Source organism: Artemia franciscana, unplaced genomic scaffold (genome assembly GCF_032884065.1).
Source record: "Artemia franciscana unplaced genomic scaffold, ASM3288406v1 Scaffold_712, whole genome shotgun sequence".
In the NCBI taxonomy this organism is placed as follows: Eukaryota; Metazoa; Arthropoda; class Branchiopoda; order Anostraca; family Artemiidae; genus Artemia; species Artemia franciscana.
Genome location: NW_027067255.1, coordinates 229,903 through 257,664, shown reverse-complemented (window position 1 = coordinate 257,664; position 27,762 = coordinate 229,903). Strand labels below are relative to the sequence as shown.

Here is a 27,762-nt window from a genome sequence, read left to right as displayed (position 1 = left end):
AACAATTCGAGATCCTCAGGAAAATTTTTTGGAAAAGTATTTTTTCTAACGTGCATATGGTTTATTTAACTTAATAACAGTTTTTAGCTAGAAAAAAGTCGGTGTTTTATTATACAAATATACTATCACAATGATTAATATGTTCTTTTGTGCTAGCGTAGTCATTTTTTACTTACTTTGATACATAGTTTGAAACTAGAATTCATTTCGTTCAGTGAACTTCAACTTCAACTTCATTCGCATGAAAGAAAAGGGAAAAATTGTTGTAAACTCACTGAAGCTATTTAGGTGATAAATTTCTTAAAAAGGTTAGGTTACTGCCCATAGTTTATCACTTTGCTCATGAATCACTGCTAAACTAAGATTTCGTATATAAATTGTTTATCCTTTTTCCCATAACAGAAAATCACTGAATTTTCTGTTCTTGGAAGAGAATCTGTTTTCCCACAATCACTGAATTTTCTGTTCTTGGAACAGAATATGTTTTCCAACAATCACTGGATTTTTTGTTCTTGGAACAGAATGTGTTTTCCAACAATCACTGGATTTTCTGTTCTTGGAACAGAATGTGTTTTCCCACAATCACTGAATTTTCTGTTCTTGGAACAGAATGTGTTTTCCCGCAATCACTGAATTTTCTGTTCTTGGAACAGAATGTGTTTTCCCACAATCACTGAATTTTCTGTTCTTGGAACAGAATGTGTTTTCCCACAATCACTGAATTTTCTGTTCTTGGAACAGAATGTGTTTTCCTAAAATCACTGACTTTTCTGTTTTTGGAAGAGAATGTGTTTTCCCACAATCACTGAATTTTCTGTTCTTGGAAGAGAATGTGTTTTCCCACAATCACTGAATTTTCTGTTCTTGGAACAGAATGTGTTTTCTCACAATCACTGAATTTTCTGTTCTTGGAACAGAATGTGTTTTCCCACAATCCTTAACTTTGTTCATTTTTGATCGTTAACATCAAATGAGGAAGTAAATCACCGATATGGCTTAAAAAACATAGCGCGTTAAACTCCTACTTTTCTCTAAAAGCGAACATTGGGCGGTTTTTTTCATTTTGCTCATGAATAACTGCTGAATTAGGCTCTTGCTTATAAATTGTTTAATCTTTTTTCCCACAGCTGAAAATCACGGAAGTTCTGCCATAAACCCACGATAAATTTTTGGTTATTTTTAAATAACTTTTTTTAAAAACCCTATTTTGTTTTCCAGATGACTATCATTTAAGTCTCCTAAAAATGATGTCAATTTATTTCCCTGAAAACAATATTAATGTTTTTTTTTTGTAATGAAGGTATTTACCCTTCTTTAAAAATAAACATTGGCTTAAAGACGTTTTTTCTACTTCATCAATGTATCTCTTTAATTTGAAGTATCAATCTCTTTTATGGTAGGTTTGTTTTCGCTGATCACGCTAAAGTGTCTCCAGGAAGCAGTGAAGTTTCAGTACTTGGAATAATTATTTCTCTTTTTGAAAAAATTGAGAATAAGTATGGTGGTGTCCCAACACGACTTTCTAGACTCTTCCGCTCCAAAGTTGGTAAGTTTGTTAGCTTAGAGTAAAAAAAAAAAGTCGTTTGTCAAAATCTCTGGCGAATAGGGTTTTGTTGGATTATTCTGTGGAAACATGCAACTCTAGTTCTTTGTTTTTCTTTTTTTTTACGAAAGAAAAAAATTAACCAAACACTTGGAAAACTATAGGTTCTATCACTATCTTATCTCTGTGACTATCTACCTTGGTTCTACTGCCCTAGGAATGACGCATGGATAGATAGGCATATCTATTAATAAATTAACTAACATCATTTTTATACAATCCTAGTAAGGGGGGGGGGATTAATACCAGGTTTGCTTCTCACTCAATTGGATACCTGTATTGGCTTTTTCTACAATTAGCCGTAACTTGATGACAACAACTATTCCATTTTTAATTCAAAGACTGCGTATACTCTTAGGGAGAATTCGAAAATTCTTCATACTAAGGTAATGGGTCTTTGCGTCTTCTCCGTGTGGATAAAAGGGCTTATTTTTATAATGAAAACAATATGTCAACGGGAGGAGGGGGGTCTTTAGCTTCAGAAAAAAGGTAGAAAACTATTGATTTTGACTATTTTAGGCTTTAAATAAGCTATTGTCTAAATTTACGGAATTTGAAAACTTGAATTAAAGAAGGTCATAAAGGTTCCAAGGATAGTTAAGATTAGAACTTGTTGTCAAACAATCTTAACGGTATTAAACTCTTATTAGCAAAATTAAATTATTAATCAGTCCCTATAAGACCGAATGCAGAGCTATGTTGCCTCGGCTTTATCATAAAAATTAGTTTAATAAACTTTACCGACAAAATAAGTTTTTCCAGGAAAAGTGAAGAGCTCTATTAGACCAAAAATGAACTTAAATAAAGTCAAATGGTCTCCCAATTTTAAAGCTACCACAAATCACCCTCAATGTATAAATGAAACCAAAAACGGATAGAAATTAAAATAAATAACCCAATCAAACTCAAAACGAGCAGAAGTTAAGATGAGTGTGGCTGACACCCCCCCCCCTACCTTCTGAAAATGAGAACATAATTTGCACTTTACTAAAAAAAACTAATGTTTTAACTTTTTAACTTATACAAAAAAAATTATTAAGACTTTGAGGGATAATTATCAGTATAAGTATATGTATAGCCGTCCTGGCCGAGTTGGTTGGTGCGCTGGATTCGGGATCCTTTGTCTGAGAGGACGAGGGTTCGAATCCCAGTGTACCCAATTCTTCAGTTGGGACGGGGGTCAGTGGCGTGACTCTGTAAGCTTAGCCAGAGTCGACCCAGCTCTAAATGGGTACCTGGAGAAATCTGGGGAAGGTAAACAGGAAGGGTGTGCGAAAGCACAGGATGGCTGGCCCCCAACCCCCCATTGCACTTCCTGGCTGAAGGGCCATGAAACGGAGATCAGCACCGCCGGTAGGGACTGTAAAGTCTAATGCCGTATCCTTTACCTTTACCTTTATATTAAACCGTCAATCCACATTCTTCATGCTTTCTGAAGACCGGAATATAATTTGCTCTTTAATGAGAAAAAAAAACATTTCAACTGGTTTAACTCTTGAACTTTAATAAACCAAAAAATTATTAAGGCTTCGAGGAATCAATATTAGTATTTGTATATTAAACTGCTAATAAACATTCATTTGTGTTTCTCAGTTAAGTGCAAATTATGTTCTGTTCTTCAGAAGACATGGGGGGGGGGTGTCAGCCTTAATTAATTTCTGTTTAATTCCTTGTGGTTTGTTGTATTGTTATACTTGGAAGATTATTTCAGTTTCTTTATTCTCATTTTTGGCTTAATGGAGCTCTTTGCTTCTCTTTGAAAAGCTTATTTTGTGTGAAAAGTTCTTTAAATTAGTTTCTATTCGTTTTTTTTATTGACATAGTCTTTTTCATGGAAGAAGAAATTAATATTTTAAATCTTGTCGGCTTTGTTTTCTATGAGAATCCATAGTTCGTCTTGCTATTTGTATGCTTGAGAATTTTTTTTTCAACAATAGTGGATAAAAATGGTGTGGTGTATATAAAAAGACACGATAATACCAAAAAAGAGCATATTAAAATCCACCAAATACTTTCAAGTGAGATTAATAATAACAATTTATTTAAAACCTATAAACCAAAAAAGGGGAGTGACTGCGTAGAAAAAAAACGGACTATAATTAGAAACACTGCTCAAGCTCCAAGGCTTAAATTTCTAACTAGGATACACGAACAGATTCTTGTGTAACAACGTCAACCTTCCTACTATTTTATACCATGGTGACCAGGAAAGTAAACATCTCGAAAAGTGGAAATGTCCTTAGTAAAGAGCTAAATTGTTAACAAGCAAGTAAACAATAAAATTGAAACGTCTCAGTATATGAGGAATAGTTGCCCTTATGGCTGTACGGTTATGTTGAATTCTGTTTTTAACGATTTTTGAATACCCAAATTGGGCATTAAGGAAACTTTACGTGATTAGTGCGAATTAGATTAAATTATTTGAATAAAGCCCATCATTAGTTTTGAGACAAAGAAAAGAAAATCTGGATCAACACTCTAGCAGGTAAATAACAAGAAGTAAATGCCTTTAGAACCCAGAGAATAAAGAGATTGTGGATGCCCAACTGAGTCAATAGTTTTAGATATATCAAGAACCCATTTGTAATAATTATCTATCTTTCTTCAAAGTATGGATCCGAAAAGAACGAAAACTCTTTGCGCAGGTTGACACCCTTGAACATTATGAAACCCAAACTCATCTTTCCCTAGATTATTGTTATAATATATAAAAGGCAATTAAAGGTATTTAAGTACTTTGCTAGGATTACAAGCAACTGCTGTAGAACAATATTAAAAAAAAGAAAACGCATCGTTATGCAGCTATAGTGTAAAGCAGACCGCATCATACAGTGCTTCTGTTATCCCCGAATTTTCTAGGGTTTCACTTAAATTACACAAAAGAAATTTTGGTTTCCCAAAATCTTCTCGAAAATTAATGTTGATAATTTTGTCCATAAAGTAGACGAAGCAAAATCTGAAACAATATTTTCTGTTAATCTTTACTACCCACTTGTCACACAGGGGTTGCAAGCTAGAGATGAGCTCATGTCTGATAGTTGTGCGAAGCATGTCCTTTTACTTTAAATGATAGATTGATGTACCAGGATGTTAGAAATAGTGACTGTAGATTTTGAATGAGAAACATAATGATGGAAATTCAACCTTCTATCAAATAACGAATTCCGTCCATCAGACTGAATTGCAAAAATTCTTGGCCCACAAATGGATAAGTTTTTTGCTTATCATGTTGTCAAGTTAGTCCTTTAAACAGCAAAGGTATAAAAATGGTGTGTTTACTAAATTGATGTTAGACTCAAACTCCTTAATGATAAGGGATAAAGCGTAAAGATAAGGATTACAATGAAATGAGAATAGCAAGAGTAAAAAGTAAAAAATTGAAAGTAAGAAATAAAAAGTGAAGAGATAAAGAGTGTTACTATTCTTGGTTATATGTTAATAATGAAATTTTCTTTTTCTCCAGGAAAAGGGACAATGGATTGGCGATTTCGCCGAGTTTGCTGTCTACCGTCAATTCTGGTTTTTGTTACTTTGGTTGATATTACTCTTATTGGTATTGGTCTCATGGCTAACTATGTACAGCACATTCTCTTACCAGAAAGGTACTTGTGTGCTCACTTTACTTTTATAAAGATGCTTATTTCAAAATTGTGCTATTTTTTTTAAGTCCTAAATGTTTTCTTTTATTTGTATCTTTATATGTTTGAGCTTGTTTCTTTAAAAACTTTTTGACTCAGCCCAGAAACTTGTTAGAAAATAACTGGTGATACCGCTCCAAAATGACAATAATTATTCCCTCCCCATTCAGGGAAGACCTTTTTTTCACTTTCCCAATGTTAATGGCCTAAGAGCATAATTTATGGCCATCTGTCATCCTTCATGCATTGAACGTAGCCTAGATATTTTAACCTTTCTTTCATTTCTTTCTAGCGATTTTAACTTTTTTTTTCATTTCTTTCTAGCTATTTTAACCTTTGTTTCATGTACGTCTAGCTATTTTTACCTTTCTTTCTCTTCTTTCTAGCTATTTTAACCTTTCTTTCATTTCTTTCTAGCTATTTTAATCTTTTTACATTTCTTTCTAGCTATTTTAAACTTTTTTCATTCCTCTTTAGCATTTTTAACCTTTTTTTTCATTTCTTTCTACCTATTTTAACTTTTCTTAGCATTTGAGGTAAAATGTCTAGCGTAGAATATTTGACGTTTCAGAGTCCCTACATATTAGAGCTGTACTTAATCAACATCATTATCTTGACTTCAAATATTTTAATCTTAGTTTGAAGATTATTTTGTCTATTCTTCCAAAGTTATATAAACTGTGATTAAAAAATTCCGTGAGCAATGCCTGATTCACTTTTCACATCTTTACTTATAATAATAACCAGAGAAGCGAATCTGCCCACTGTTCACTTTTCTACCGACCTTACATCATCGCTTCATTCTCGTCTACTCCTAGTGTCAACGATTTGATGTTCTTAGCATTTAAGTTTATACCCAATATTGTACTTTTAACACAAAAATTTCAAGCATTCATTCGCTTCACTAACATTTTGTCCAAGACTCTCAAATCATCTACACAATCTACAAGGGGACTTCAATTTTCACACTCAACAACATGTCTTCCCGTTGCTTTTTCTATGTTTCTATGATGGAGCTCGTCATAATGATCCATATAGAGAAGGATAGGACACAACTATGCTTAACTCCTGGTTCCGTACAGAACGAACTGCTAATATTGCTTTCTGAATTAATCCCAGTGATTTTATCCTTTTAAATAACACTTATCATTTAATGTTCTTATATGTATACAATACAAAGAATGAACCTCTATTAAATGCTTCTGGATGAGATGAATCAAATCCCTGTTTATAATCTATAAAACTGTGGACTAAAGGGCTCTGATGATTGAGATACTTATTAAGACACAAGATCTATTAATCTATTAGTGAAAATTCGATATATATGTTATATATATATATATATATATATATATATATATATATATATATATATATATATATATATATATATATATATATATATATATATATATATATTCCTTACTAGCTTAACTTATTTTTTCTAACCTTTCATTTATGTTAACATTTTGCCCCTACAAATTACCTTGTCTATTTAGGCTCGCTGATAAAATCCAATTTGGCAACAATTTATTAATAGGCAACATTGTAACTGATTTCAGTTATGAGGACGACGATAAAAGTTTGACAGCTGTAAAGGTGTCGATGATTACATGTGGAGTCATTTTTGCCGTTTCTTTAATAGCCAGCTTAGGTGGGCTTTTTCGTGCGTTACTTGCCCTTGCCATTTCTCCACGTTTCCGCCTAAAGAAAGAAATGGCGCGCTTCGCAAACCTTAGTTCAGATGGACAACATTTGCACGTGCTTAGAGAGGAAGTTAAACAGCTTGTGGATACCGTAAGTACCTTGAAGAATAATATGAATTCAACTATTAAAAAGCTATCCCTTTTTAATTTTGTTCTCGCACTTTTTCCGTTTTCTCTTTGTCTTGATGTTTTTTTTTCTTTTTTTAATCCTAAATCTCCATACGGGGACTTGCCCTGGATTTGTTTTTGGAGGAGGGAGCGTTTCTACCATAGAAAGGATTATTTTTTAGCCCTTTCTTAGACGCTAAATAACCTTAAAGTCTGTAACTTCAGCATCTCTCCCGTACACGGTCTAAGTGTTTAATAGGTACTTATACCCATTTGTTGAGTAAAGCTCGTTGTATTTTTGTTAAATTATCCCCTTCCCCCTTTTTTTGCAATGGTTAAAGTACTGTCCTTTGTATAAATTCATTGTTGTTGCCGCAAGGCATCCTGCAATTAAAGCAGGTATTAATTTGAGTTCACCACTATTACTAATTTGAGGTTTCCTGTTCAAGCGAGAATTATTCTATTAATAGTTTGGGCCTCTTTTCTGTATTTCATTGATTTGTCATCAATAAACTAATAATGTTTGGTTCTTTTCCATCACTTTATTAAGACTTAATCTGAATACTGGTTTTAAAATGTTCTTTTTGATGTTTGGCCTTATCAAATATTAACCGGATCTGTGCTGTTAATTTAGCACTTTGATTTTGTTGACATAATAATCGTTATTTTGTTATAATTTGGATTCGAAACTATTTGAATTGACTTCAAATTAGGTAATGTATAAATTTTACGTCACAGCAATGCCTATACAATACAATATATTGTTTTTAGCCTAAGTCAGTTTATTATCTTCGAAAGTTAAGAAAAAAACATTATGAAAGGTTTTTTTGTCATCTGTTTTTTTTTTTTTTTTTTTATTTATTTATTTTTTTTTTTTTTTTTTTTTTTTACAAGAATAATAAATTAGTGGGATTAGTGTTCCGTCAATTTCCTAGAGCTGTCTAAAGTAGATGAATACCAAGCCTTATTTCTGGCTGGGAATAGGACTCTGTTTACTAGACATTTGTTGGCAATTCATAAATGGCCTCTTTATAGCCAACAGTAATTTCTCAAAAAGCCATGTTAATGTTTAAGTTCTATCATTATTTCTAACGCACATTTCAGCAGTGAGCACTTGACATCTCCTTCTGTGACAGTAGTGGCATGTGGGTTAATTTGTTTCGGCCGATCAGACTTTGAGGTTGGTATAATAGGAGATAAATAATTTTAAGACGAAGTCTTTTTATTGTAACAGAAATCCATTCGGTTTGGTCATGTCATTTCAGCAGTGAGCACTTGACATATCCTTCTGTGACATTAGTGGCATGTGGGCTAATTTGTTTCGGCCGATTGGACTTTGAGATTGGTATAATAGGAGATAAATAACCTTAAGATGAAGTCTTTATTATAGTGACAGAAATCTCATTTGGTTTGGTCGTGTCATATACTTAAACCCATATCATCTAACAGACATTATTCATGCTGGTTCTAAGATAGTGCTTCATTTTTTTTATAATGTAAACTTGATAGTGCAAAATGACGATTCACATGGACACATGGTCTTAGAACGTGTCACATGGTCAATTTGTGACTATCAAAGGGAATTGGATTAAGACATTTTGATTTGAATGGCTACCGCAAAGCTAGTGGTTCAAAGAGGTCTTTGGTTTTGTGCCCCTAGGGCATCCCATATTAGCATTTCAGAACCGTCGATGGTGAAGGTAACTCGGATTTGTCATTTCTTATTGGAAAGGGTTGATTTGTCTCTATCAGCCTGAAAATGGACTAGGAGCAAGACCATCATCTTAGAAAGTGACTGTCACTTGTGTCATATTTGACACAAAAGTCAAGAGAATTGTAACAATATTATCAGCAAAGCCTGTCAGATTACATGGATAAAAAAAAAAACGTAATCTGTCTTGTGAAAACAAAAAATGCTAATTGCGTAACAATGACTGCTCACTTGGCTTCACGTACCTGTTGTATATTGTCGCGTGATTGCTCTCAGATTTTACATTGGGAGTAAGTTATAGACTTTTTTTTAGACAAAGTAAGATAAAAAATGCATTTGAATGGAAGGTTACTCTTGGAAATATGTCAAGCAGCATAGGAAACAGCCATAAAACAGCAGAATATACACAAGATAGTTGGCAGCGAGCCAAGTTATGACTAGTAACTCTAACCTGGTAGCAATTTTCTCTTGTTCAATTTTTAATATTTTTGCCTCTTAGCAAAGCTTAATGTAGGTTGATTCCAAAACGCACTCGCTGTGGTAAGTACTTTAGGTTGAATATTGTTGTTTACACGACAAACACATATCTTTTCCCAAACCGTGATTAGCTTATAGACTATGGTAAGCCATGTACTGCCTTATAGAATCAAGCCAGATAAAGAAAAATGTGGTTCACTTGACTTTTATTATAAAAAGTGACAAATCATTTCAAGTGCCAGTATCCGCTACCCTATGTAGCCAATAAAATTCCACGCCGGATTCCTTGTATATATTCAGATAGATTCTTACAGATTTTCACGTTAAATATACCAGATTTAACATATTTTTTTCTTGTAAGCATATATAAATATTGCTACAAATTCAGTTTTAGATGTCATATGCACTAATGGTAGTATTAGTATAGTCTATTCTCTGTCACAAAGCTAATTGTGCTCTAATCAAAACATTTTTTAGGTGAGAACGTTGGATAGTTTCTGTGGTCGGACCACGCGGATGACTGTGGCTTTGGATGGCCTAGACACTTGCCGACAAGAACAAGTAGTGGCTATATTAGATGCTGTATCCTTGTTGTTTTCAGAGCCCAACTCACCGTTTATTGTTATTCTAGCAATTGACCCACATCTTGTGTCAAAGGTATGTCCTCAGATTTATTTTGATATCACTTGCATTCTTTGGACCTTTTTGTCTCGACAAAAACAAAATTACGTCAAGTTGGCTTGTGCAAAATAAACTTTAACTTGTGCCCTTTTTTACCCTGCTTCTGCCATCTATTTTTTAGGATCAAAAATTCATTGATGCAGATAAATTTCTCTTGAAATAAAGAGTCTTTAGAAAATTAGATGTAGAGAATGTTCCTTGGATAGAGAAAAATATTATCAAGTTTCGTGATGATAATTTCCGATTCTAATGGTAAAATTGTATGTTGTAGGAAAACATAAATAATTCTGGTTTATCATTATGTGATTTTTAGCATTAAACTTTGATTTTAGCACAGTAAGGAACATGCTGGTAAACTTGCCAAACTTGCAAAATCTTAATTCTTATTTTTCCCCAGTCTTTTAAAACTTCTCATGGTAGCAATGAGATATGAAAGCGTTCTTCATGGAGTGAAAATCGTATGCAAACTTAGCACAAATGGGTTGATTTTCATTTTATGTTCTTGACATTTTTTTTTCCTAGAAATGTTTCCTATAGTTTTTTCCTAGTTGTCCAGATCACTTCGAAAGGTTGCAATACCGTTGGTGTGCGGTTGTAGTTGGTCGGGAAAAATCAAGGATCTGTGTACGAAAGAATAGTTTAACATTAATCAACAGGTTTCAATTGACTGCACATACAAATTTCTAAATAAAATTTTGAAAAGGGAAAAACATGTATCAATAATTAACTAATGATAAAATCAAGCTTTATTCAGTCATTCTTGACATTTCCGGATTGCACTCGAGAAACAGATATGCACCTAAAGGCTAAGTGCCAAACTCTTTCTCTGCTGTTTCATGATTTGATTGACACCCAATTTATAATGGTGTACCCCAGGGAACCCTCTTAGGCCCAATTTTATTTCTTACCATGATAAACAGTCTTGGTGTCCATTTCCCGGATAGATGGAAATTCATTGACGATTTAACTGTCTTAGAAACATGTTTCAAAAATCTAAAAAGTAACCCAATGGACATCTTGGAGTCAATATCAGATGAAGCTGTTGCTAGTGATATGAGAGTCAACCCTTTAAAGTTAACAGTTTTAACAATTTGTTTCCTAAAACTGCCCCTTCTTTCTCCGGTCCTATCGCCCTGAAATGTCTGTTAATACCATGAAATTACTTGGTGTTACCATCTCAAGCGACTTAAAATGGATTGCCACGTTAATGATTTCTTAAAACGTACAAATACTGCATTTTCTCTCCTCAAACTCCTTAATAATTTTAAATGTCCTAAATCCCTTTGTTTGAGGATTTTCCTCTCTTTTGTACGTTCTACCCTCGAATACGCTTGTCCTGTTAGGCATCCTGACATCTCCAATGTCCAATGGACAGAATCGAGGCAGTTCAAAAAAGGTGCCTAAGAATCATCTTACGTTTCCCTGCTTTGGAGAGCAAATCTAGTCACCCTTAAGGAAAGGAGAGCATAAATTTCCTTGCGTTTTGCCCTCAATGCCTTGCATAACGCTCGTACCACTTCTCTTTTCCCTAGTGATCATTTAGTGTGATCCCTAGTGATCCACATTTGGTTTCAAGAAAAATCCCCCCTTCCTGCCCCAATAAGAGTTCCCACTGAAAGATATAGAAGAGCGTTCATCCCTCACATAGTTGAAATTTTAAATCAATCCCCCCCCCCTTCTATTTCACTTTTGACCTTGTCTTCAGCACAATCATTTTATTAATTGTAAATATTTCATTTTAACAGCTAATTTGACTTGATTTTAAGTGTTGTTTTTTGTTATTTTACTGCACTTGACTTAGAATGCAAATTCCGCAATGTTTTTCTTATAGCCTATCATTTTGTTTTATTCTCCACCCTTTCTGTTTTTGTTTTTTTGGCCATTAATCGCATAAAGTTCATTTTAATTCTTGTACTTGGATCTTTTTTCTTTTTCATTTGCGTTAAATTTTCTCTTGACCATTTTTATGCTTTATTGGTGTTTCTTCTACTTTTATTCTGCTGTATTAGTTGTTTCTTTGTTTCGTTTTTTCTTTTTGACATATGAAGCGAATTTGGCTCTGTTAGAGCTTGTGAAAATAGCCTTTTGAAAATAAATATTATCTTATCTTATTTCTTAAAAACTCCTCCCCAGTATTTTATTATAATGCTCATACAGTTCGCTGATTTTGATATTTTGACAAATATGTCCCGTCTCTGAAATAAACCTATATGTGCCTAGTTGGTAGGGTCATGAGGAATTGTTTTTGGTTTTACTTGGTTGTTTTACATTTGCTGTTTTTTTTTTCATAGGCATGTATTTTGGGGGTGATACCTGACGCGGGGATGCCATGGATATTCTGTGCTAGCCACAACACTGTGCTGGGTAGAGAATTTAGAGTGGCCAAACCCTATATAGGCCAGTGTATTCTCCTGATGAGCCTTTATGTTGGGTGTTGCCTCTGAATTATTTGTCTATATTATTTTTTCTATTGTTTGGTAAATGACGACTTATACTTATTGACGACATGACTGCCTGTCCATGGATTATTCTTTATGGTTGATTGTGTGTGGCTATGCTGTTTGACCTATGTGATTGTATGGATGAGTAGGGTTAAGGCCTCATTCAAGTGCTGGTCTATGTTAATCACTAATTTAGGAAAACAGTCTTCCTTTTCTCCTTCTGTCTCCTCTTTTTTTTTTTTTTTTTTTTTTTTCTTTTTTTTGTGTTTGTGCTGTAGCATTGGTGATTTCTCTTTTCATTATATAATATATATATATATATATATATATATATATATATATATATATATATATATATATATATATATATATATATATATATATATATATATATATATACATATTATGTTAGTTTTGATTAACTGTGAGTATCTGAATGCTAGCTGAAATGCCATTACAATGCTATTCACAACATTCCCCATAGGTTGATTTTGTTTCTAGTCGGGTTTATTCACAAACCTTGGCACTTGTTTTAATGGCCTATCACTTACTATCATTTTCATGTTGCCAGTCTAGCTGATAAACATTTAGTCTGTTCAATTTTAATGGTGTCCTTTCTTTCTAGGCTATTGAATCTAATGTAAGCTGTGTCTTAAGTGAAACTCCTCTTAATGGCAGCAACTATTTACGCAACATTGTTCAGCTGCCCTTTTATCTCCAGAATGCAGGTTTGAGGAAAATCAAGACCTCTCAGCAGGCAGCCTTGACTGCACGTGGTCTTGCAGATGAGGGACTTGGTCCAAGCTCTGTTAAGTCTGTGAGTTTTGTTCCAGTTAATATGTCACTTTGGGGAAAACCATGAGCATTCTATATTGTAGAACTTAAAGTTTTCTTGTTAGAAAGAAAAAATCAAGAAAGAAGTCATTTATAAGAATATGACAATAAGAACAAAAGAAGAATTTGTGGTTACATACAAGAATGGGATGTCAGATAAACTTTCAGTCAAAAAAAGAAACTTGGCTCTGCCGGTCCTAAAAAAGAACAATCTTAAGAAAGGTTTTATCTTGAATTGTGCTAAAAATCAAAAAAAAATATTATTTTTCATACTAAGCAAAAACTGAGTTTTAATAAGATAAATACGAAACTGTGGGGCAGAAATGCCACGTTATATAACTATTCAAGGACGACCACCTGCCGTGCTTTCCCTTGTTTACCTTTTACCAAGAAGCTTAAGCTTCCTCACTCCACTTCAAATCTATTTTTCTAATGCATTTTATTCATTTTAATGTTTCATTAAATTATCACTATCATTAAATTGTCATTAAATTATCATTAAATGTCATTAATTAATTAATTAAAGAAATTATTTATCATTAATTAAATGTCATTAATTATCATTAAATTGTAGATACCGAAGCATAGTAAGTACATAAGCACACGCAAACTAAACTCTTGTCAAGTATGAAAAGGTATTTAGTATATTGATGTCATAATATAGTAGTCATAATATTTAGTATATTATGACGGAGCTCTGCTGACGTAGACAAAGGCATAAGTGGTATTCATTTTTGACAAACCTTTAAACGTAATAAATATGGTGTGAAAGTGTTTAAGCAGAATTCAGTTTGTCTCTAGTTAAAACAAATGAACTACTTCTCGCACATATACAAATAATGTACTACATAAAAAATAGAGTTAAAGGGAAAGGCAACTCAAGGCAAAAGAGGTTTTTCCTTAAAATTTTATTTAAGAACATCGATATTCCTTATAATTAGAAATCTATGCTCAATTAAGAACCTTAATCCTAAATTTAAACAGGAACGAACCTTGGACTGCTCGCTATTATAAATAGAGTTTGGATAATTGTTGTAAAAACTTGATTAACTGAATAAATTATGGAATGAATCCGGCAATTTATGACATTTTTTTAACAAGAATATGTCCTTTGAAAATATGTTTAATTGAGGTTTCCATCATCAGTCCTTACAACACACAGTTAATTCCGACATAATGTAACAGTGACAATGACAATCTAGCCTGGGAAGCCATAATACCACAAGTTATATAGTCAATGTAGTTCTGAAATGGTTAATGCCCTTGAAGAATTTGAGAACCAGAAACACTTAAATTCGTGTTACTAAACCCAAATGTGTGATTTATAAGATCTGAAAATTTTAATTGAACTAATTTTGTGTAAATTTTATATAATGTAACAAGTTACCGAAAGACATCCACAATTTTTAGCAGACAGTTTTTTGAGAGGTCGATGTATGAAATTATATTCTTAAGAACCATATTAGTTCAGCCATCTAATTAATTTGAATAAAGTGTAATTAAATTTATTACTAAAATCTTATTTGTTTCCTCTTATAGCAAGCCAAAAGAATGCCATCAGATAGCAGCTGTGTATCAGCAGGGCTGAGGCACAATCGAAGTAGTGCTGCAAATTTGAACAAAAAGTATCAGTTCATTGAAAGTGATGGCTCCGTGAGAAATAAGTAAGATTTTATCTATATCTCCTTTTCAGTTTGTATCAGGCTCTCATACCTTGGACTATTCGAGTTCAATTTATGGGGGAAGACAAATACAGAAAATGCGGAGGAACATAAGTACTTGTTAGAGTTGACCAACTTTTTATTTACAATAAAACATAAACACTGTTAATCAACGAAAACACGAATGGGTTATGGCATAACTAAGCGCATTACTTTTTACATAGAAAAGGAAAAGGAAAAAAAGAAAAGGAAAAAGACTTCATTTAAAATAATCTAAACGTTTACATCTTAATAAAGCAAAAAAAGAAAAATAAAACAACCTGACATTACGCAATACGGTTTTCTTTTATGCATTAAAGAAACAACTGAAACTTATCGCTGCACTCTTGAATCGGTAACGGTAAAGAATTGCATGTTTTTGGTCCCATTTGTCGATGGCTTGTGGGCTAAATATGGGCAAATAGGCTAAAACTCTAATTGTGGGTCGCAAAACCGATGAAACACGTGATCTATGAGATGTTATGGAAAGCAATCAAATGATAACGTTACCTTAGACCTTAGATCTTCCTGTGCCTCTGGAGGCACCCAAGGCGTCTAACAAGAGTCTCCAATCGTCTCTGTAACTGCCGGCAGCGATAATGTCTTTCCACTCTGGTTGTAGGGAGGCATGAAGTTGATGAAGGCCGCTGTTGAAGGTACGACGGAGTGTGTTTTTGGGTCGTCTTCTGCGGCGCGTGCCTTCGGGTAGCTAACAGAATGCTTGCTTGGGGATTCTGGTGTCGTAACTCTTTATCAAATGGTAAAGAGCAATGAATATATACCAGCTAGAACGAACCCATACCGATGTTGGCGAATTTCAATTAGTGATAAATAATTTACTTTTTATCAACACAATTTCACAATTATTACCAACCACTGACAACTCGTTCAAATAATACATACGGTTGACGAAAGCGTTGAAGAAAATACTGATGTGGTCTAAGCTTCAGTGCTTAGTTTTGTTTCTCGAAATCGCAAAAGTTTTGTTTTTATTTGTGACTGCAAGAAGCACATTTTTATTTTGTTTACTGTAATCATTGATTGAAATAATAACCATTGCATTTTGACATTTTTGAAAATTAATGGAATTCTTATGAGTTAGTATTTTATAGGATCCAATTTTTGTCTGCTGATTGACTTCAAATTCTAAAAACTGTTCATTTTTTCTTATACAGAGCAAAGAAAAAATTATCTGTTTTCTGAGGAGGGGGGGGCATATAAATCCTTGGAACGAGAGATAGTTTCTCATTTTTGGTAATTTAGCAAACACGATCAGATTAGACTGTCTATTTTAATTGGCACATTTTTACTTTTTAATATTTTTACTGTCTTCGTCTTTTTGTTTCTTATTCTTTTTAGTATTGGGACAGAAAAAAACAAGCTTTTCGTGTGTGCCGCTTTTTTAAAATAAAAATGATCATGTTTGCTTTTGACTTAATCTGCACCAAAATTAATCTTATTCGAGCTGGGGAGGGGGGACTATTCCGTTATTTTGAACTTTTAGATTACTAAGAGGAATTATATTAAATTCGTATGTGAGGATAGGTACGAATAAACCGTATCTTAAAGAAAGAATTTACCAACCAAAAAATGACCATTCACAAAGTTAAATAAAACTAAATTCACTAAACATAAAATTATACTTTTCAGGAAATAAGAAAAAGGGTTTTTAATAATAAAAAAAAAAGCTTGTGGATATACAAAACATCTATTTTACATGTATGGAAATGACCCATAGTGCTTAAGCCCATGGCAAACAAAGTCCTTTGCTATGCCTGATCAAAGCTAGAAGTTCAATTGAAGCTGCCTTACCTACATCTTCTTTTCGTATAACTCTTGGTAATTTTTATATCGTTCCCCTGCTCTATTTACCATTTGCCTTGTTTGGATGAAAAATTATAAAAGGTTCATTGGCTTTTTTCTTTTGTTACGAAATTACCCGAAATTTTCACTGTTTGTGGGAATAGGAGTTTGATATGCTCTAGAGTTTAGCATATTATATTTGAGTATGCTCTAGAGGGAAAAGGGAGAAAAATTGCTGTTTGCGTACGACAGAGCCGAATTGAACTATACTACTACTATTACTAACAACTCAGCGCAGCACAAAGCTGCCTGAGACCAACACAGCTACATACGCTCCTCCTCCATCCCTATCTATTCAAAGACTTCTTCTTTACACCTTCCCAGGAAGCTCCCATTTACTTTAAATCTTTCTGTATGACATCCTCCCATCCCAGACGAGGACGACCAGCTTTCCGTTTAGCCCTAGACGGTTGGCCAAAAAGGACAATCTTCGGCAATCTGTCATCCTTCATCCGCAGAAGTTGCTCTAGCCAGCTCTACCTTTCTTTCATTATAGCCTTAGAAAGCGGATTTAAACCACACTTTTCGTACAGCCTACTGTTTGAAATACGGTCAGTCAGCCGGTACCCAGAACAATCTGTAGACAGTATCTCTGAAAAACATCTAGTAAATCTTCCCTTTCCCCTATAAAACGGTTGATCAAAATCTTGATCAACCAAAATCTCTGTTTTGGGGAAACAGAAATCTTGGAAAAGGTTTAGAGTGAAGAGATCGGGATGAAATTTGACAAGACTAATAAGATGACACCAGACATGGTGACACCCTTACACCCTATATCGATTGTCAGGTCTTGGACATATGGGGATATCCTATAAAACGGTTGATCAACATTGATGTATTGGTTTATTTTGTTTATTTATTTCAGAAATTTAAGTGACAGTATGGAAAGCGGCATAGCTTTGATGGGATTTGGTCACAGTGATATAACCAAAGTCCTTTTAACGGATGACTACTTCAGCGACGTCAATCCCAAAAGCCTTCGCCGCCTAATGAATGTAGTCTCCGTATCTGGTAAAATTTGGTCAATAATAAATAGGTTATTCACATTATGTGTCTATAAGCTTTTAAAGTTATGTAAGACTTAGTTTAAAAATGCATTTCACTAGTATTAATGCTTAATAGACACTCTAGGATTAGCAATGCAAAAGCTGGATAGAAAAAATTAAATTATGCTGGTCAGCAGAATAGCTTCAAGATTGAATCATTTATAAATCATAGTAAAAAGCAACGAAAAGAGTAAAAAAAAAAAACAACTAAAATATTAAGTTAAAAAAAGGATGAAATCTAAGAACCATCAGTCAAATTGCTTCAAATTATATCGTAATTGCTTCTGGGTCAAATTCCATTTTGAGCCCTTATAGAGACTGAGGACAGCCCATCTTGGCTAGGAACCAAAAGTTTCAAAAGGTTTCTTAAACAACTGTTTAGTAAAAAAGTGAATATCATTTGTACCTGATTCAAGAATGGAAATTGTTATTTTCATTAGTTTTAATAGTCAAATATCATTTTGAAAACCAATTTACAGGATTTTTTCAAAGATCCTGATACCCCTCAAAGATGGCATTGCTCAAGACAGTAAGTATTACCGAAGGACCCAGGTGGGGGTGCGCGCCCCCCTAACGTAGTGGTGGATTTCGGAATAATATCTTGTTGCCATATTAAATATCATATTTTCTTATAGAGGGTGAACAGCTTTTCATTTTTTTTTTATGGCAGGGTGGTTGATGGTATTAAGCTTTAATTTGGAGATTAGTCAATTAAGTTCAAGCTTTCAAGGAATATTTGGGCGGATGTTGAGTGTATAATTCATTGTATACGCTAATTGTGTAGGACCCAAAAATAGAAGTTTTAACCAAGCCCCTTTTAGTTTTCACTTTTTAAGCTAAATTTGCAACTACTCTGGTGCTACTGTAGTACATAAGAGTATAATACATAAGAGTATCCAAGTTTATAAGTTTTCTGGCTAATTCACCAACTTATATTAAAAAAAATTTCAGACTTGGTGATTTACTTGTCAGGGATGCCATTTGAGGGAGGGAGCAATTGCCCCTGGATTAAAAAATACATTTTATTTGTATTTTCATTAAAAAAATTTGAAATTTCAAAAGCCCCCTCCCCCTCTAGATTCTGAAAAATATTTTTCCTTTGTATCTTCTTAAAAAATCGGAAAAAAAGCCTTTCCCCTCCATCAAAAGTTATGAGCCTTAGAAAATTGGCCCCATTTCTAAAAAAGGGGAGAAATAACCCCAAACATCGAGTTATCTTGATGAAAGATACGATCAGATTCGGTATACCAGAGAACCCTTCTTAAGAGGTTTCCGTCTCTTATGTACAAAAACGTGAAATTTTGCATTTTTTACCGGAAGAAAGATTGCGGATGCCTGATTATTTGTTGTTTTTTTCATGGATAATCATATCGAACCAGTGGTCATAGAAGATCGGGAGAGGGCTCACTTGATCAGAAATCGGAAGTTCTAGCGCCCTTTTATGTGACCAAAAATATTGGACCCCCTAGCCCCACCCCCTCCCATGCTAAATTTTAAACCCAAAGTCACCCGATCAAAATTTTGAGAAAGTCATCTTTTAGGATAGTCGAAAAATGTAATCAAAGAGTTTGTGATAACGTACTTTAGTAAGGAGCGACCCAGCTCAATAGTAACCAAAATTTTAAAAAATGGAATTTTGATACCAATAGCTACATCAAAAGAATCACATTTTAATGCTGATTTTAAATATATGAGTTGCATCACGTTTAGTCTTACCTAGGGGATTAAATAGGGGAAAACACCCCCTAAAAGTCATAGAATGTCGAAAAATCACACCATCAGATTCAGCGTATCAGAGAACCCAATTGTAGGAGTTTCAAGCTCCTATCAACAAAAATGTGGAATTTTGTATTTTTTTTTGCCAGAAGGCAGATCACGGATGCGTGTTTATTTGTTTGGATTGTTTTTTTTTTGTTTTTTTTTCTCAGGGGTGATCGTATCGACCCAGTGGTCCTAGAATGTTGCGAGAGGGCTTATTCTAACGTAAATGAAAACTTCTACTGCCCTTTTTAAGTGACCAAAAAATTGGAAGGCACCTAGGCCCCCTCCCACGCTAATTATTTTCCCAGAGTCAATGGATCAAAATTCTGAGATAGCCTTTTTATTCAGCGTAGTCCAGAAACCTTATAACTATGTCTTTGGGGACGACTTACTCCTCCACAGTTTCCGTGGGAGGGGCTACAAGTTACAAACTTCGACTAGTGCTTAGTAATGGTTATTGGGAAGTTTACAGACGTTTTCGGGGGGATTTTTTGGTTGCGGGGAGGGGTTGAGAAGAGGGGGATATACTGGGGGTTTTCATCGAGGAATTTGTCATGGGGGAAGAAAATTTCCATGAAGGGAGCGCAGGATTTTCTAGCATTATTAAAAAAACAATGAAAAAATAAATATTTAAAAGTTTTTTCAGCTAGAAGTAAGGAGCAGCATTAAAACTCAAAACGAACAGAAATTATTAAGCATATGAGGGGCTCACCTCCTCCTAATACCTCGTATATCTTTTACTAATAAAAACATTCGTAAAAAATTAAAAACTTCTAGTTGCTTTTTTAAGTAACCACGAAATCGGAGGGCAACTAGGCTTCCTCCCCCGCTCTTTTTTTCTCAAAATCATTTGATCAAACTTAAAGAAAACCATTTAGCCAAAAAAAAAAAAAAAAAAAAAATATGCGAATTTCGTTTTAACTATTCCTCTGCGGAGAGCCAAAATCAAAACATGTATTACAGTAAAAAAAAAAATCAAAACAAACAGTAAACAGTTTTTTACTGTTTTAAAAAGAAGAGTTGAGAGAAAGAGTCAAACTTTAGCGTAAAGAGCAGGGTGTTGATGAGGAAGCCGCCCATTTTATATACGGAGTAATTTCTGTTCGTTTTAAGTTTTAATTTCGCTCCTTATTTTCAGTTAAAAAAACTTTTTTTAATTTAATAACTCTTTTAGGATGACTTGACCCACACAGTCCCCGGTGGAAGGACTGGCGAACTCTGAACTTTGCCTATTGGTTAAAAGAAGTATACAGAGTCTTTCAAAGGTTTTTTCCCTGTGGAGGGGGGGGATGTACGTAGGAGGATCTTTTCTCGGACCAATTTTTCGTAAAGGGGAGGGATTTTCCATGTAAGGCGAACCGGGCCTCCCATCTACTCAAAAAAAGATCAGAAATTAAATAAAAAACAAGTTTTTTTTCAACTGAAAGTAAGGAGAACATTAGAATTTACATTAAAACAACATTAAAGTGAACAGAAATTATGACGTATATGAGGTGGTCGCTCTCTTCTCAATGCCTTGCTCTTTACGCTAAAGTTTGTTTTTATTTTTAAAGAGCTTATTGTTCTAATTAAATGGTCTTTTTGACTCGGGAGTTATTCTTAAATAAATAAAACAAAAAGTCAAAGTTTAGCGTAAGAAGCGAGGCATTGACGAGAGGGTGACCCCCCCTCATATACGTCATAATTTCTATTCCTTTTAAGTTTACATTTGGCTCCTTAGTTTCAGATGCAGAAACAGTAATCAGTCCTAGAATGTTGCGAGAGGGCTCATTCTAACGTAAACGAAAACTTCTACTGCCCTTTTTAAGTGACCAAAAAAATTGGAAGGCACCTAGGCCCCCTCCCACGCTAATTATTTTCCCAGAGTCAATGGATCAAAATTCTGAGATAGCCTTTTTATTCAGCGTAGTCCAGAAACCTTATAACTATGTCTTTGGGGACGACTTACTCCTCCACAGTTTCCGTTGGAGGGGCTACTAGTTACAAACTTCGACTAGTGCTTACATATAGTAATGGTTATTGGGAAGTTTACAGACGTTTTCGGGGGGATTTTTTGGTTGGGGGGAGGGGTTGAGAAGAGGGGGATATGCTGGGGGTTTTCATCGAGGAATTTGTCATGGGGGAAGAAAATTTCCATGAAGGGAGCGCAGGATTTTCTAGCATTATTAAAAAAACAATGAAAAAATAAATATGTAAAAGTTTTTTTCAGCTAGAAGTAAGGAGCAGCATTAAAACTCAAAACGAACAGAAATTATTAAGCATGTGAGGGGCTCACCTCCTCCTAATACCTCGCTCTTTACGCTAAAGTAGTTTTATTAATTTCAACTATTTATTCTACGGCTTTTGTGATTCAGGGGTCATTCTTAATGAATTGGGACAAAATTTAAGCTTTAATGTAAAGAGCGAGATACTAACGAGGGGGTGAATCCCCTCATATACGTAATGAAAACATGAGAATACAAAAGTTCGTTACGTAGGCTTATTTGTAAGTTACGTATATCTTTTACTAATAAAAACATTCGTAAAAAATTAAAAAGTTCTAGTTGCTTTTTTAAGTAACCAAGAAATCGGAGGGCAACTAGGCTTCCTCCCCCGCTCTTTTTTTCTCAAAATCATTTGATCAAACTTAGAGAAAACCATTTAGCCAAAAAAAAAAATATGCGAATTTCGTTTTAATTATTCCTCTGCGGAGAGCCAAAATCAAACATGTATTACAGTAAAAAAAAAATCAAAACAAACAGTAAGCAGTTTTTTACTGTTTTAAAAAGAAGAGTTGAGAGAAAGAGTCAAACTTTAGTGTAAAGAGCAGAATGTTGATGAGGAAGCCGCCCATTTCATATACGGAGTAATTTCTGTTCGTTTTAAGTTTTAATTTCGCTCCTTATTTTCAGTTAAAAAAAACTTTTTTTAATTTAATAACTCTTTTAGGATGACTTGACCCACACAGTCCCCGGTGGAAGGACTGGCAAACTCTGAACTTTGCCTATTGGTTAAAAGAAGTATACAGAGTCTTTCAAAGGTTTTTTCCCTGTGGAGGGGGGGGGGGGGTGTACGTAGGAGGATCTTTTCTCGGACCAATTTTTCGTAAGGGGGAGGGATTTTCCATGTAAGGCGAACCGGGCCTCCCATCTACTCAAAAAACGATCAGAAATTAAATATAAAACAAGTTTTTTTTCAACTGAAAGTAAGGAGAACATTAGAATTTACATTAAAACAACATTAAAGTGAACAGAAATTATGACGTATATAAGGTGGTCGCTCTCTTCTCAATGCCTTGCTCTTTACGCTAAAGTTTGTTTTTATTTTTAAAGAGCTTATTGTTCTAATTAAATGGTCTTTTTGACTCGGGAGTTATTCTTAAATAAATAAAACAAAAAGTCAAAGTTTAGCGTAAAGAGCGAGGCATTGACGAGAGGGTGACCCCCCCCCCTCATATACGTCATAATTTCTATTCCTTTTAAGTTTACATTTGGCTCCTTAGTTTCAGATGCAGAAAATACTTTTTTTTAAAAATTAATTATAATAAAAGCTATAAAGGAAACGACTATAACTTATTATGTCACTAGAAAACCAATTAGCTATTAAGAGACATAATTATGCTTTTGAATAGTAAGAACTAACATGTGTTTTTATTTTCTGCTGTATCTTATTCTTTGAGCTTTGGTTGAAAGTAATAACCTTGAGGCACGTGATTTTCCATAGCCAAAATTTATCTATTGAAAAGAAGCAAATAATCATGCTTGTTATCGTTATTAGGATGTGTCATCATCAACGGTGTATCAAACAGTTCGTGGTAACGAACTGTAGTAAGGAGCGACCCGGCTCCATAGTAAACGAAACTCTAAAAAACGGAATTTCGATGCTAAAAGATACATCAAAAGAATCGGATTTTTATGCTGATTTTAAATATATAAGTTTCATCAATTTAGTCTTTGTCATCAAAAGTTATGAGCCTGAGAAAATTTGCCTTATTTTGGAAAACACCCCATAAAAGTCATAGGATCTTAACGAAAATCACACCATCGCATTCACCGTATCAGAGAACCCAATATAAAAAATTTTCAAGGTCCAATCTACAAAAATGTGGAATTTCGTATTTTTTGCCAGAAGACAGATCACGGGTGCGTGTTTATTTTTTTTTCTTTTTCCCAGTGGTCATCGTATCGACCAAGTGGTCCTAGAGTGTTGCAAGAGGGTTCATTCTAACGGAAATGAAAAGTTCTAGTGCCCTTTTTAAGTGACCAAAAAAATTGGAGGGCACCTAGGCCCCCTCCCACGCTCAGTTTTTTCCCAAAGTCAATGGATCAAAATTTTGATATAGCCATTTTGTTGCGCATAGTCGAAAACCACAGTATCTATGTCTTTGGGGATGACTTACTCCCCCACAGTCCCTGGGGGAGGGGCTGCAAGTTACAAACTTTGACCAATGTTTACATACAGTAATGGTTATTGGGAAGTGTACCGACATTTTCAGGGGGGGATTTTTTGGGTTTGGGTGTGGGGTTGAGGGGAGGGGGCTATGTGGGAGGATCTTTCCTTGGAGGAATATTTCATGGGGGAAGAGAAATTCAATGAAAAGGGCGCAGGGTTTTCTAGCATTACTATTAAAAAAAAACAATGAAAATATAAACATGAAAAAGTTTTTTCAATTGAAAGTAAGGAGTAGCATTAAAACTTGAAACGAACAGAGATTATTACGCATATGAGGAATTCTAAAAATACTTTTGAGTAAAGAGCGAGGTATTCAGGAGGTGATAAATACTTCGCTCTTTAAGCTAAAGTGTTTTTAGTAACTTCAACTATTTATTCTACGACCTTTCTGTTTCAGGGTTCATTCTTACAGAATTGGGATAAAATTTAAGATTTAGTGTGAAGAGCGAGGTATTAACGAGGAGACAAACCCCCTCATATAGATAATTAAAAATATAAGAATATAAAAGTTTGTTGCGTAAGTTAATTCTTAAGTTACGTATATTTTTTATTAATAAAAACGTTCGTTAAAAATTAAAAGTTCTAGTCGCCTTTTTAAGTAACCGAAAAATTGGAGGGCCACTAGGCCTCCTTCCCCACCCCTTATTTCTCAAAATTGTCTGATCAAAACTCAGAGAAAGCCATTTGGCCAAAAAAAGAATTAATATGCAAATTTCATTTTAATAATTTATGTACGGAGAGCCAAAATCAAACATGCAATAATTCAAAAACGTTCAGAAATTAAATAAAAAACAACTAGTTTTTTTAAACTAAAATTAAGGAGCGACATTAAAACTTAAAACGATCAGAAATTACTCCGTATATGAAATGGATTGTCCCCTCCACAATCCCTCGCTCTTTACGCTAAACTTTGACTCTTTGCCACAATTCTACTTTTTAAAACAATTAAAAACTTCAGAGTAAAGAGCGAGGGATTGTGGAGGGGACAATCCATTTCATATACGGAGTAATTTCTGTTTGTCCTAAGTTTCATGGTCGCTCCTTACTTTCAGTTAAAAAAACTTGTTTTTTTTTTATTTAATAAAAATAAAAGACAACTTGGCTTTTTATTCAAGCGAAATAGATTATTGAGAAGAAATAGAAAAATACATTTATTAAAAAAGAAAAAAGAAAGGAATTTGTCAAATTGACTTAATTTTTGTCAGTCATGTGAATAATGTCGACTGGATTAATGTAGTGTTTCGAATTTTTTCGCAATTTTTCTGAATTTTTATCAAATCTTAGGTTTTTATTGAAGAGGAATTTTTTTTCACGGAACCTTTTCATTTTTAAATCATTATACACACAAAACTAAAAATCGTCTTCATGATTTCCTACTACCAATATTTTCTTTTTAGTACGGTTATTATAGCTAATTGATTTGCAAAATGTGTAAAAAAAAGAAGCATATTAGTCTCCAATTCTAGAAAAGCAACATGTCCATCAGAGGTTCAAAAATTGGTTTCGGGTAATCAGTACTTGGTAATTTTGCATATATTCCAAGTTGAACTGTTTGCAGGAAACCCGTTAATTTTTTTTTTTTTTTTTTTTTTTTTACTTTTAAAAATTTGAATATTCAGTCATGCTCTCTTTTGTAATAAACATTCAAAATAAATCAGTAGAAAAACCTCTTTTAGGAAATTAAAGAAATAAGCTATTTTCTGTGATTTGTAGGGAGGCTTCTAAAAGCGTTTCATGTGGATTTCAACTGGATTCATCTTGCATCTTGGATAAATCTTACTGAACAATGGCCGTATAGAATGGCATGGATTGTAGTCTATGTTGAGGAAAGGGAACGCTGTGAGGATTCTGTTTCTCTTCGCTCTCTGTACGACAAGTGAGTATAAGCTCCCCCTACCTTAAGTGTCTCCCACCTTTATTGACTTTCTTCTTGGCTCAGGGTAAAGAAATAGCATTTTGCAGTACAATCAAAAGTATTTATTTTATAAATTGTTTTTAGGATATTGTGAAAGCACTATTAATGTTACGAAATCGTAGTGTTAACCTTTTGCAAGCTGACACACTGACCAGCACTTTCTCTCTGTCTAATCCTTCTTAAATCTACTTCTTTTGTCATCTTCCAAGAGACCGATTGCCAACGACCTCTTTTCCATGACGAATAAGGCTGGTAATAGGCAAGCATAAGAAGGCATGTTAAGTGATCATTTGTGACTACTAAATGTGTGTTATTCGGGTGAAAATGCAAAAAAGAAACAAAATCAGGGAAAATTGCGCTGCAAAATGCACTTGTACTTAAATTATATGAATTCACTAGTATTGTTTACTAATATTGTTGTGTTAAGCATTTGGAAGCCGACACACTGACCAACTCTTCCTCTCTGTCCCATCCCTCGTAAAGCCTCTGCTTTGGCCATTTTCTATGTGGTGGGAATACCTAAGCGAAGAGTTCAAGGAGTTAACAACAAAACCAGACTTCATTTCTTTCGGATAAACTCCATGCTTACATTTAGACAAATTGTGTAACTAAGTAGTTTAAACCAAGATTGAAATAACGCTTCTCTCCTGCGTGGCTTTGAGCCAATATTGGGATTTTTTTCGAATGGTGATAAAAAAAAGTCTTATTTGCTAATTAAAGATACTGGATCAAATCAAGGAGTGATAAAGGTTTTACATTTTGCACTTTGATAAGTTTATAAGGGTGTAAATGGCAGTCCAAACACGAGAGGCCGAGAAAATGCAAAGTGCCTAGTTCTTGCAAGAAATCAATTTTAAACTGGATTTATTACCGGTGCTTTCGCAGAAAGTTTATACGATTCCTGAACTTTCGGATAGCATTGATGCCATACAAGTACAGTTAAGTAGCATTATTACGCAGTTATCTAACAATGCTAAGACAAATGATGAAATTAAAAAAGAGCTGGAAAATGTGAAATCTAACCTAGCAGTCTCTTATGAACGAGCCAACAAGCTCGAAGCAGATCAGAAAAGAACGAATTTAATCTTCTATAATTACACCCCTCAACAACTCGGCGATTATACTCTGAAGCAAGAAATAACGGGGTTATTAAATCATACTATGCCGTCTTTCGGAATAAATCAAAGTGATATACGTGACATTTTTAGATTGAAATCAGGGCCGATAGTAGTAAAGCTAAACTCGGTTGAAATCAGAGACTATATTTTAAGAAACAGCTCCGTATTAAGAAGGTTTGGTTTATCGGTGGCTCCGGATTACACAGCTATACAAAGGGAGGCCCGTAAACATTTAAAGGAAATGTTGACTCTCGCGTAAAATGACGGCCGTGATGCAAAGTTACGAGGTGACAAATTATTCATCCATGGCCGAATATTCAGGTACGATGGAAATTCAATAGTCGAAATTGTAATAAGGTGTTAACGTCAGGGTAATGGCCAAGCGCTTGGAAGACATCATTGTTTATACCACTTTTTAAGAGAGGAAACCCGAAGGCTCATGAAAATTATCGTTTAATAGCGCTTGTCCCTGCTTTAAGTAAGGTTTTGGAAAAAATACTAGATACCAGGCTTTCCAATTGGTTGAATAAAAATAATTTAATACATGAGGAACAAGGAGGTTTCAGGACAGGGCATGGGACGACAGATACTGTGTTTATTTTAAAGGCATTAATAGATAAATATGGAAAGGGTAAAACTTGTCTTTGTGTGGGATTTCTGGATCTCCATAAGGCTTTTGATAGTGTCGAGAGATAGTTATTGAATGATGCCATGCTAAATATTGGCCTT

The 27,762-nt window shown here is 34.2% G+C and overlaps 1 protein-coding gene across 1 annotated transcript in view; it reads left to right on the top strand.

Annotated features, from left to right (window-relative positions):
• LOC136043550 (kinase D-interacting substrate of 220 kDa-like) overlaps window positions 1–27,762 on the top strand; it is an 86,615-nt gene that overhangs the window by 35,361 nt on the left and 23,492 nt on the right. The window contains exons 10-17 of the mRNA XM_065728467.1: window positions 1,401–1,546; window positions 5,067–5,205; window positions 6,804–7,038; window positions 9,721–9,900; window positions 12,991–13,182; window positions 14,739–14,863; window positions 17,628–17,773; window positions 25,714–25,876. Coding sequence (XP_065584539.1) covers window positions 1,401–1,546; window positions 5,067–5,205; window positions 6,804–7,038; window positions 9,721–9,900; window positions 12,991–13,182; window positions 14,739–14,863; window positions 17,628–17,773; window positions 25,714–25,876 — 1,326 coding nt within the window. The remainder of the gene's footprint in view (window positions 1–1,400; window positions 1,547–5,066; window positions 5,206–6,803; window positions 7,039–9,720; window positions 9,901–12,990; window positions 13,183–14,738; window positions 14,864–17,627; window positions 17,774–25,713; window positions 25,877–27,762) is intronic.